The following is a 13,522-nucleotide window of genomic DNA, read 5'->3' as shown; positions in this document are numbered from 1 at the left end:
TATCACAGGGGAATGAATTTAGAAAGAGTAAGAGGGAGTTGGTGAAAAAAAGAGAAAACAAGAAAATTAATCTGATATATGTTTGTGTAAATTATCAAGAGAAAAATTTAAATTATGGAAAGATGATAAAATAAAAGAAGTGGGTCACGTGTCTATGTCATGTGGTTGGTTATTGAGATAAATGAGTGGCTTATATTAGTTTATAATTTTTTTTAATTTTGATTTTTATTTAAACATTTGTCTACCTATGTATATTTAAGGTAATTTATTTTTAAAAATCTGATAAATTGGAAAAATGAAAGAACAATGATTTGAAAAAATTTGAACCGAATATAATTCCAATTAGGCTGAATCGAATCAATTCATATATGATCCACGCTGTATCCAAATATATCATACTTAAAGTTTTGTCTGATCCTAGATTGATTTAATTTTCGGAGATTGTATGTTTTGGAAGTAGAAAAGTCGACCGCTGCAGCCTTTAAGATTTTGGAAAATGTTTATTTCTTTATTGAAAAAATAAGAGGATTATATTGTTTTAATAATTTTTCTTTTGCTAAATATATTATAATAAATAAATTTGTTATATATCGACGCCGTATTCCCTAGTTTTTTAGTAAACGAATGTAGTAATAAGTAAATGAAGTGATAAGCAATATGTTTCGCAAATTCTAAAAAAGATAGAGTAAGAACTAATTTTATTAAAGTGAAAACATAAATACTCCATTACTTGACAAACATTTAACAACATTTTGTTTTGAAGAAGAACATTTAACAACATTTTAAAAACTTAAAAACTGCTGGTAACTCGATACTGGAATTAGCTTCTGATGAAATAAGTTTAGAACACCACAAAGTATTAGAAGTCCCAAATGCTTGGACAGTTGGACTTGGACGGAACATAATACTGGGATGTGATGACCATACCTTCAGACACCTGTATCATCATCAAGTACAGGAAAAAAAAAGAAACAGATAGCAAGGTTATGTCCAAAACTAAATAAACAAAAAATCAATTATTGATCCTGCAGAAGCAAGAGTCAATAATTTTATCCTACTATCTTTTTAACAAATATGTACATGTACTAATAACGCAACAAGATAAGCACAACAATATTGTCAATAAGGTATCCATAGAGCCACCATTTGGTACAATAGTTTCGCTTTCGCATTGCATAAAAACCAGAAACTGGTGATATAAATTTTACATGAACAGTAGTTCCTATAAAGATTGAGGAGTATAGTGTATATATGCCGGTAAGTATCTGGTACTACATTTCAACAATGGTAGCATCCGGAGAACCACCGAGTAAGTATTTTCTGACAGAACCAGATATAATTGATTCCTCACATTCAGGTGGTAGCTTCAAATGCTTCAAGTTATAGAATGGAGAATTCAAATGTCTAAGAATTTCGGGGATTTCAGATAATGCCTAGAAAGTAAAAACAACCAAAAAAAAGAAGATTTGATTAGAATACAAAACGTCCATCAAGTGAACCATAATACAGGGGAACTCATAGTTACATTGTTCAGTCAGATGGAAAGAATGGAAGCTTAATTATAAGGTACCTGAAGCGTCACCAAGTCAATACTAAGCATCTCGGCACTTCCCAGTTGGGAGAACATCACTTGAAACAGGTCTGTATGCCGTTTCAACACCCATGATGGTGCCCTTCTTTTCTGATACATAGTCTTGTCCCAAAACTTAACATTTACCTTCTTCAACTCCGACTCTCTAAATGTTGTCCGAAAGAAACCAATAGCATTGAAATTGCAAAGTTTCGGAGCCCGCACCACAACATTATCAGTTTTTGTAACATTTTTCAAGGGGGCTCTGATATTCAGGTTCACCAACTGGGAACTAGATATATTACAACATCCTTTCTCCACTTCACCAAAATCTAATGTGAGATCACATAGACTGGCAAGTGACTCAATCATATCCTCACGAAACGACATCTTAGTAAGTTGTAGAGTTAATAAGGCTGGCAAATCCCACACGTTTTGCGCTAAATCACATGACTCTAGATATAGTGTTTTTAAACCATGCAAACTGAAAAAATCGGGCAACACACAATGGCTAAGGACCAGAGTTGTCAATGCAGGCAAGCGTATCAAACATGTTTCCGGGAACATGTGTTTTAAATTAACCTTGAACGGTTTCAAAAATAGAGTCGTTAAGTTAGGTAAAGTCCAACAATCTGATTCCATCACATTTTCGGATCCAAAGTCCATTGTAAGCTTGAGTTGCCTTAAAAAGCGAGAGCTAAACATCGATAACGGACAATAGTGATATGATCGAACATCCATACATTCGACATCATGTGCAATTGCGTACTTCACATATTTTTTCAACCTACCTAACTTCATGCCATGACGATGACGGAGATTCATCTCAAGCATCCGATATTCATGGTTTCGACGAGAGAAGACTTTCTTGAGAACGCTATAATAGACCAATTTCTTACCATAGTAATGTTTTTCGTAGCCATTGAAATCGAGAAAGGGGAGAGTAGTCCAAATAAGCTTCCATCGTTTGGAGAAAACACTGGTTCGAACTGCGTATAGAATATCCATAAAACACATTATGTGATGAATCAATTCATCGGACAACTTGCTGATTCGATCTTCATCTTTAAATTTAGCCTTCTTCTTCGTCCGCCTAGCCATTTACGATGCTTTTAGATATCTTCTCTTTCTTCTCTGTCACGTACAATTAGGGTTTTTTTATTATCTCCACGTACGCTGACTTGAATGGGTATACGTATATTTGGCTTATGTTCATGTGCTAGGTTTTTTTTAAGGTTCCGTCGACATTATTTTACATATAATCTTTAATTTTTTTAAAAAAAATTCTTTAAATTGTTGGTAGAAATTAATTTATATATTTAATAACAAAAATTAAAGACATTATGTCAACTTTATACAAAAGCGTAATTATTAAATTTTATAAAAAAATTATTCTTAACATTTATTTAGATCAGTAAATACAGCCGCGTTTCACGACGGCTTTTAAATTTTGTATAAATTCTTATATAAATTAATATCATAATTTAGGTAAATATTATTTTGAACCGTCCTCCCACCAAATACAATCCTAATCAGAAATTATCTTTTTCGAATATATAACATTTTCCACTTCAAATTGTCTATTATAAAATCGAAAAACTAATTTTATATAAAAATGAATTTATTTTCTAGTTCGATTATGATGTTAGTTAACCTCTAGCATCTCATCTTTGTTAAGTGATAGTACATTTTCTTTATAAATCCAAACTACCCCCTTTCATTCTATTGGCTATTTTTAAACTTATAATTTATTAAAAAAATGACATGAACCCCTTTAAAAATAATGATTCATTTTCTTTAAAATCCGAACACATCTTCTTAATAAATAAGATACATGTGAATTTACTTGAATACATGAATTTCATAAAAAGAACCATCTTGAACTTGCATAAGAATTTCATATCATACATGATATTTGTAAGCCACTAACTTTAATCTATTCACCCGAATTTAGTTTTTAATAGATCAAAATCTTCCCTAGCTCGTGAATTTTTTATAAATTATGATGAATTAAAATTACAATTTAGATTAAAATTAATTTGATCCGCCCTCCCATCAAACACAATACTGCTTCAAATATATAACATTTTTGTACTTCGAATTGTCTAGTATAAAATTGAAAACTTAATTATATATAAATATGTATTTGTTTTCTAGTTTGAATAGGATATATACCAGCTAACCTCTAACGTCTCATCCTTTTTAAGTAATACTAATTTTTTCTTTGTAAATCCAAACTACACTCATTTGATTTTACCGCGTATTTTTAAACTTATAGTTTGTTAAAAAATGATCTGAACCCCTCATAAATAATGATACATTTTCTTTAAAATATGAACACTTGTCCTCTATAAATTAGGATACATCTGAGTTTACTTGAATATATGAATCTATACTATATTATAATAGACGAAACATTAAAAGTTTGGTAGTCGATCGGTCGGTACTTGCTGAAATTACTTAATTACCCTTACTTAACTATTCTAATTCTAATTATTGGGTTGATCAATTCTAATTTTAATTAATATTGAAATCAAATGTTTTTGTTAGTTTACCAATTTCTATTCTATTTTATATCAAACTGTATATCATTATAATTTATATTAAATTCAACTTCTTTTACCGATTTAAATTTTAATTCATATCAAGTTCTATATTATTCTAATTTATTATTTCGGGCTAAATTAAATTTAAGCAAACTAAATATAATTATTTAGATTTAGTTGATATAATGTGACTCGGGCTAAGATAAAATAATAATACTATCAATCCTCCTAAAAAATTATACTAATGAAGTTGGATAAACAAAATAATATATTTTATATATCTAGAATAAAAAATATTATACAATTGATTTAGACTAACAGAAAACTAAAATAAAAATAATTCGACCAACAAAAACAAAATCATATATACTAAATATTCAGTCTATAACAAAATTACCTTATTGATCAAGACTTCAAAAAAATTAAAATTAAATTAAAAATAATTAGTTTGATTTGATTGGTGTAGTGGGCATCGGGCTAAAATAAAATAATATAAACCACTTATACGAGATAAATCAAATTAATAATAGATTGGGTATAATTCGTATCCTATTTATGTGAACTAACAATTCAAAATTTAAATGAAACATAAATATTATTTTTTTAAAAATACACATATAATTATCAATAAAATTATATCGTTCAATTAGTTATATTGCCTTTTTCAAATATCTTTTATAGAGTTATAGTAAATCGATTAAGTAATCACCATGTTAAAATAATAGTTTTTTAAGGTAACAACATAATTGAGACATTATATTTTTACCCTCAATAAAATAATAATTTCAGTATAATAATATTTCCCCCCTTTATCAATGTTATCACTTTAAATAAGTGTAAATGTTCTAAAAAATTATGAACATATATGTTTACTTATATAATTATCATGAAATCATATCATTTAAATTTTAAATGAGTAAAATTAAGCATTGAATTCAAGTATTTTTTTTAATTATGTAATATTAAAAAAAAATTGTGCAGTCCGTGCATCGCACGGGTTTTAAACTAGTTTTATATAAAAAGCGATCTAGGACTTGTATATGAATTTCAGACCATGCATGGTATTTGTAAGACAATAACTCTAATATATTCATCCGACTTCAGTTTTTAATAGATCAAGATCTTCGTAATCTCTTGTTTTTTTATATAAATTCTGATATGAATTAATATTACAGTAAGGATAAAAATTAATTTGAGTCGCCCTCCCATCAAACACAATACTGATCAGAAATTGTCTCCAAGCCTCAAGGAGATGGAATATTCATTTTGAAGAAATAGTCAAAGAGTTTGGCTTTATTCAAAACTAAGATGAACCATGTGTTTACAAGAAGGTTAGTGAGAGTCATGCGATATTTCTAGTATTATATGTAGATGACATTTACTAATAGGAAATGACACACATTCTAAACAGGCGGTTAAGACTTGATTGTAAAATAGTTTCTCGATGAAAGACTTAGGTGATGCTACATATATATTAGGGATTAATATCTCTACAGATAGATCAAGGAGATTAATCGACCTAAGTCAAGATATATCCATTAATAAAGTATTGCATCATTTTAGAATACAAGAGGCAAAGAAGAAATACGCCCCGATATCTCATGGGATAGTGCTCTCACACAATAACTACCCTAAATTATTAGATGATAAAGGCCATCTTAGAAAAGTTTCATATGCTTCAACAATTGGATTTATAATATCTGCAATGATATATACTTGTCCTGATATTCCATATGCTTTAAGCATGACGAGCATACGCCAGTCTAATCGAGGTGATGGTCACTAGAAAGTTGTCAATAATATTCTTAAGTACTCAAATAAGACTAAATATTCATTCTTGGTGTTTGGAGAAGATGGGGAACTGGTTGTAAAGGGTTACACTAATGCTAGTTTCTGAACCTAATTTTTGGATGGACAAGGGTGATTTTGTGCCTAAGTCTGGTTTTGTGTTTTGTCTAAATATGAGTGATGTTAGCTGGAATAGTTCATGGCAAGAACATCGATGATTCTACAATGGAAGCCGAATCTATTAATGCTTTTGAAACAGTCAAGGAGACTATTGGGGCATGTGCTTAAGAAATATCACCTTATTAATGAGATTAATGATTAAGGAGATATATATATATATATCTATGTGCATACTAATGATAATATTGATGATCCACTGACTAAGGTTTTGTCGCAGCATAAGCACGATGGTCATACTAGTTCCATGAATATTAGATCCATGGATAATTGGCTCTAGTGTAAGTGGGAGAATGTTAGTGTTTGTACCCTATAAATAACACTATAATATTTAGGTTTTAGACATTTCGATTATTAATATTTATGTTCTATCGATTATTCTGTTTATAATTTATTATGTCTTTATTTACTACGATATAAATGTTGGATTAATAAATGTGCTTGGAATATGATATGCATTATATATCTTTAAGTACTTGACTTAGAAATGAGATAATGAGAATAGTATCAATATTCCTAAAGGCACATAGTCGAGTATTATTATTAAAAGAAAATAATAATGCATTAAGAATAGTGTGTTTGTTGACTAATGATCACATCTCATTTCTCATAGGTATAATGATATTATTGTGCAAGACATGCCTGTACTATAACAAGACTAAGTCAAATTGTCAACCCTAAGTAAGTTGTATGATAATCTAAGTTTGCATCTTGTATTGTATCACTTAAGTCTGTAAAAGTGAAAATAGATTAGACTGGAGTATTTTTCTGTAAACAATCTCAAGCCTAAGAATAAACTCTCGAAGAAGATCTAGAAGATCATGCCTCGGAGAAAATGTGAAGAAGTTTGAAGTTGAATAAATCTGTTTTGGGAAAAACATTCTAAGTCAAGAAATCTACAAGTCACGGATTAAGTATTATAGAGAAGTCATTTGAGAACTCCAGAATGACTTATCGAGAAGTCTAGTAAAGCTTACAGAGAAGTCACAGAGATATCGATAAGGCAAATTGAAGACATGAAGATTGGAGATATCGAATAGTCATTTCTTTACTAGAGAACTTTGAGATATCGACAAGTCAAAATATCACTAGAGAACTCAGAGATATCGATAAGTTAATTCTACATGCAAAGAAATGGAGATCTCGATAAGTCAAGCTCATTAGAGGACTCAGAGATCTCAATAAGTCAAGATTATACTCGAGAACTCAGAGATCTCGACAAGCCAATTTTACATTCGAGAACTCAGAGACTTCGATAAGTCACAACAACTATAGATTAATAAGAGATCTCGATAAGCCACTATACTTATCGAGTTGTCGAGTTCTCTATATGCAAACTGGAGATCTCGAGGTAAAACTCAAAGTACAAAGTGCAGATCAGTTAAATATTCAATATTATCAATCAACAAATAAATCAATCAATGATTTGAAAAGTCTACAAAAGCAGCTTGAAGAGTACAAGATCAAAGGTCAAGATTAACTGACAAAGTAAAGTCACACGCAACTAAGTCAGAAATAGAAAGTTTTGTTAACTTAAAGTAGGGTTTAGTTCATGCTATTGCATGTTGTGTAAAACCAGTGGTTACTGTTCTATAAGGTAAACACTGGATGCTTTATTTCAGGAGTAACAAACATATCTAAATTCTTGTAACTCTCAAGAGAGAAGCTGAGTTCTTAGCATAACAAGAACCCAGAAATTTGTAGCAAAACACATACTTGATTTTAATATAAAATTAAGTGAGTTTTGAAAGATATTGTGTTCCTATGCATGTTTTATTATTCCTGTTGAAACATATTATCTCTACAACTTAGATAATTATATTCACCATTCAAAAATAGTTCAAAAAGATTAAAATTGTCTAAAACACATTCACCCCCCTGTATTGTATTCATTACCTAACATATATTAAAGTCAAAAATACAGGCTCATGTAAATGTACATGGAGCTGGATAGACCCAATGTGAGATTCTACATGTCTGTTGTGTCATAAGTAATTCTCATCGTGATAATAATGTAATGATCCTTAAACTTGAAATTATTATATTTCAATACGAGAACTAATATACTTTGATTACATTAAAAGTTATATTTGATGAGATAATGATAAAAGTGTATTCGGGTATATTACGAATCGTATGAGAAATATGAATGGTCTAGAAATGATTCAACCCTCCTAATTTTTGAAGTGCTAATATTGGCCTGAGCTAGACTATGAAATGCGTGGTCGCGCTCAAATGTTGATTTGATATGATAGTCTACTCATTGATCAAGAAAACATATATTAAATAATGATGAGGATGAAATATTACTTGCTTCAATAAAATCTATAAGATGTGATTTAAAGGGTTATATTACATTGTACATTATTCACGAAAGATTTAATCGATAACTGATTTAATTATTACTTGGGTAGTAGTGATGTATTACTAGATATTGCTCATTATTTATGATATAAAATTATATTTAAAATTAGTAGACAATGTAATAATAACCTATAGGTCACACAAAAAGAATTCTTGAAGTATTATTAAATTTAAACTGGATTTAAATTAAATTAAAGTAATTTGAATTATTTATGATATTAATTAAGTATGACTTTATTAATTAGATAAATAATGATATTTGAATTCAGTAATATTAATTCTGAAATTCAGTTGTTAAATAATTAAGTGCGACTTAATTATAATATATATATATATATATATGAATTTTGAATTAATAATAACTTCAAATTAGTTAAGAGTTATAATTTATTTTTGTACTCTCTATATAATACTTCTTGTGGTTGATTTTTAACACGAGACTTTTATTAAAAATCCTAGCCACCAAGAAATCATGAAGAGAGGAAGAAGAAACAACTTTGTGCCAGTACACATCTGATCCTTGAGTTCACGCATTCGTGTGGAGACTCAGAGAGCGTAGATCGCGAGAGCGGGATGCATATGGTGATCGAATAAGTTTTGGATCTTCATTAGTCAACCAATTTGTTAAGTTTCTTAGGTAAATAAACTTATCTAAAAAATATATATATATTTTTTTCGCATGGATTATGAGTAGGGTTTCGAAAATTATGGTTTTAAAAAGTACGGTAATAATGTATAAGTACTCATAATAAGCAGTGTTAGGTACTTTCTTCTTGCTGACAGAATTTGCAGAATTAGAATGTATTGATTCAGAAGGAACACTGTGAACAAATTATTTTGCATTTTCCTTTTTGTCTTTCAAATCTACTCTCAGTTTATAACAACTTGTCATCACTTTCATTTACAAGGTATGCAGTCAAATTTTTCACAAAAGAAGAAAGGGTCTTCTGCATTTGCTTCTCTGTACTTGCATGCACCCACTTTTGGCTTGCTAACATCCTTTTCGCAAAGGTGAGTTAGATGATTTGTTGAGCCACATTTCTGACATTGCTTTCTAGGGGCATCTGCAACAAATGCAAAGTTGTTGCTCTTGTTTTCTCCTATCGCCATTCCTGTACTTTTTCTTCCTTTCTGTATTCTCAGTCTTGACTTTCTTGATAGGTGTCTTAGGAACTTGGTCAACCATGAGTTTCTTCTTTCTTTCAGTAGCAGGAGTGGCACGAGATCATCCTTTAAAAGTTATTGCTAAAAATTATTACATAATCCTTTGATAAGGCGCCTCCGAGATCATCCTTTAAAAGAATATGGCACTCATAATCTTAATAGAGTTACTCATGAAACTTCAGGTGATCCTTAAATGGACTAACATTCATGATTATAATTGTGCCCTTTGATAATTATGAGATTATATAACATATTTGTTGGAGTACAGGCGCCAAAAACGAACATAACAATGTTCATATTTGGCGATTAGTGGTTAGTAGTTGTTTTTTCTAAAGAAAGTGTTCAGCGGTTGCTAGGTGCAGTGGTTTTAATTGATTATTTTGACTAATTGATTGAGTAAGCTATTTTGTTTGGAGTTTAAATTCAACCATTTTGAACAAAATTATTTGATAAAGAAATATTTTAATTAATTTTTTATATGCATGACTTAAAAACTCCTCCCGTGGCTTTTTTAAAATTAATTTTTCTGAATCAAAAAGTTATTTCAAAAATTAACTTCCCAGTATGAATATTAGAGATTTCACTTGCTTAAATCTTTAATTTATTTTAAATAACTAATTTATTTGACAAAAAGTAAAGACGAAAAATATGAATAATGATGAATTCAGTTAATCAAAAAATACTCATGCACTATAATATTAAGTCTTGTCGCATCAGTTATTATTTAATAAAAAGTACTTATACATTATTATCATACAAAAATCACAAGTTCTCATATTTCTCATTTTAAAAAGTTCTCATTTGAGCAAAAGTTTATATATATATAAGTAAAATTCTATGAAGTCCACCTTTTAATTGTAGTCCTCGGAGTCCATCTATGTTCTGGAAATAAAATATTTTCTAAAACATGTTATTTTGCAAAACATGTTTCACAAATATCATTATTTCAATAAAATCATGCAAATCACATATATTTATAAGTACAATATGTATGTTCTGCAACATGAACATTTATGTTCTGCAAACTAAACATGTTTTATAGAATAATATATTTTGCAACGTTCTACTTGTAAAATATATGCAACCTGCAAGATTTTCAATAAAATTGTGATATTTGTAGAATATCATTCGAAAAATTATACGTTTTGCAACATTTTAAGCTATATTTTACTTGCAGTACATATATGGACTCCAAGAACTCCGATGAAATAGGTGATTCCATATAACCTAACCCATATATATATATTAATATTTATATTTGTATATATTAACACTCCCCTTCAAACTAATTGGAAATCAAGAGTTTGTCAAACGAGAAACAGAGTAACGTAATCAAACAAATTCAAAGTTGCAACACCAGAAACAAGAGTGTCAAAACGAACCAAAAACAAAATCATGAATCCAAACGAACCAAAAACTCCTAAGAGAATCTAAAGTTGCGCACAAGTGCAACATAAGAGCAAAGATTAGAAATCCAAGTATCCAATCAACAACAGAAGAAGAACCACCCATGTTATTTAATAATCAACCAAAACAATTTTAAAAGAACATTTCTACAACCAACGAATTAAAATCTAAAATCAAACCAACTCCAAATCCAAATCTTATTCAAATCAAACCAACAATTTTATCCAAATCTAACCAACATCTTGTATTAAATTTTAATATCAACTAAAAATGAATTCAAATTATAATTGAATCAAAGTCAACCAACTATATCCATTCCTAAATCAAATAAAACCTGTATCCAAATTTAAACTATATCCAAATCAAATCAAATCCCGCAAGGGGCCAATGTGCCTTGAGCACCAGATAAAAATAACCAATATGCCTATCGTACTAAATAAAAAACAATTCTGTGAAGGACCAAGAGATGGTGGGAGGGGAAGAAAGAAAAAAATAATTATGTAAATGAGGCAATATCATCAAAGACAAAGAAACAGAAAGTGTGTGAAAGAGTCCCAATCAAAACGAAACGAAACCAGTAGAAATGACGCAATCGAAGTCTTTACCACCAAGAAAATCGACCAATTCGGAAAAAAGAATAGCAATCATGATTAAAACTAAGAATTATTCAATACAAAAAACTAAACCTATTTATAAAAGGAAACGAGAACAACAATAATTGAAACACGTTTTAATCCCAACATGTGGAAGACATCACGATCGACTCTCCATCAACCTATCTCAAATCCAATCAATCTATCTCATGATAACATGATAAAGTACAGAAAAGAGAAAAGTTGAGATTTTATTATAACGAAACTTGATCTAATTACAATAGAAGCGAGCTAATGTAACCAACAACCAAACAGTAATAAATAAAAACATTATAACAAGGAAACTATTAAATAATGAAACTATCTCATATTATTATTATTATTATTATTATTATTATTATTATTATTATTATTATTATTATTATTATTATTTTAACAACCAGATGTTCCTTTTAATCCAACTTCAAGCCCCTTTGATGCTTAAAGCCTCTGCAATTTCTTGTTTAACTCTTCCAAGGGCATACACAGCAGAAGCCTCCATATCTGGTTTATCTCTTCTGGTATGGTAGTGTATGTATTTTTTTTATTATGCCAAGGACAAGTTCTCAACATTAACTTTAGGAATTTGAAGTTAAATTTAAATTTCCTTTACCATGTTTGTTATATTAGTGTATTCTAGTGAATTACTATTTGTAGCAGTAGTGTGTCTGTGGGTGGACTAAACGAAGAGTCTACTTCCGAAATGACAATATCCCTAGACCTTCCGCTACGTGGACATATGTATCGTCAAGTATACATACATTAAAGGAGAGAAACCCCAGACCAGCTACGAGATGAACAATCCGGAAAAAATAATGCCTGTTAAGAGAGCAAGTTCAGTGATCGATAATGCATGAATTTATGAAAAATTACTCAATCCAGTGGAACGCTAAACATGGATGTAAGAAATTACAAAATGATATACGTGGTGCTAAATATGGAATCAAATATACCCTAACAATAACATTCAAGTGCAAGATGGTGAGAAATAGGTAGTTATAGTAATACTGACAAATACAATTGTATTTTCAAAGATTTGGTAGTTGAAATATAGTTTTATTTAAATATGTTTGATGTCATTTTAAGACTATAGATTGGAACACAAGTTTCAATCCGAACATCAAAAATCAGTTTTCAAGGACTTTTTATTAAAACAGATATGGTAGAAAACAACCACTAAGAAATGAGAAAGTGAAGATAAACGCATCAAGAATTATTTTCTAGAGTAATGGCGTCTAAGCCAAAGAATTTGATTGCATTTGGCCTCGAAAGCGAATAAATTTTCAAAAGTATAACTAATAACTAGAAATATATTAACAGGTCACTACTAATGAGTTGTGGTCAGTTTATAACTCTTTTAAGTGCTATCTATCTACAACCCCGCGTAGTTTCGCTAGACCAGTACCAGAATACTACTACAGTAGTCTTTCTTAGCAAGCCTATATATTTGCACTGATAGTTCATCCGAGGAGAGTAGAGATCAGACTGAGGCACTCATGCAATTACCGAACTGATCAATTTTAGTAGTACGGTTCTTTAGTTCTACAAGAAAAATGACATTTAAATTTTTTTCAACACTAAAAATGCAAGTTTTGTACTAGTGAAGTATCCTCATCTGATCTGCAATCTAGAAAGTTGTATTACGCAAACATAGAAGAATATGGACAACTCAATTAATTATAACCAACTAGCAAGTCATATACAAAAACATACCAAGGCAATGGAAATAAAACCATAGCAAGGCGACGGAAATAAAATATAAATTATACAGTAAAATTGAAAAACAGGGGCAATATATAAGCACAAATTATATGTTGGAGGTAATATTCTCATCTTAGTTGGACAAGAACTCAAACAGAAAATCTGTCCAGCAA

The 13,522-nt window shown here is 29.7% G+C and overlaps 1 protein-coding gene across 1 annotated transcript; it reads right to left on the bottom strand.

Moving 5' to 3' along the window:
* Window positions 1-1,145: 1,145 nt before the first annotated feature.
* LOC141676821 (uncharacterized) lies at window positions 1,146-2,648 on the bottom strand. The gene is made up of 2 exons (XM_074482542.1): window positions 1,571-2,648; window positions 1,146-1,433 (listed from the first exon to the last, which is right to left on the bottom strand). Exons 1-2 carry the CDS (start codon window positions 2,585-2,587, stop codon window positions 1,272-1,274), a joined length of 1,179 nt encoding a protein of 392 aa, XP_074338643.1. The 5' UTR covers window positions 2,588-2,648; the 3' UTR covers window positions 1,146-1,271.
* Between the last annotated feature and the right edge of the window lie 10,874 nt (window positions 2,649-13,522).

This window comes from Apium graveolens, chromosome 8 (assembly GCF_009905375.1).
Source record: "Apium graveolens cultivar Ventura chromosome 8, ASM990537v1, whole genome shotgun sequence".
Lineage (NCBI taxonomy): Eukaryota > Viridiplantae > Streptophyta > Magnoliopsida > Apiales > Apiaceae > Apium > Apium graveolens.
Note: the sequence above shows the minus strand (reverse complement) of the source record. Positions and strands in the feature narration are given on the sequence as shown.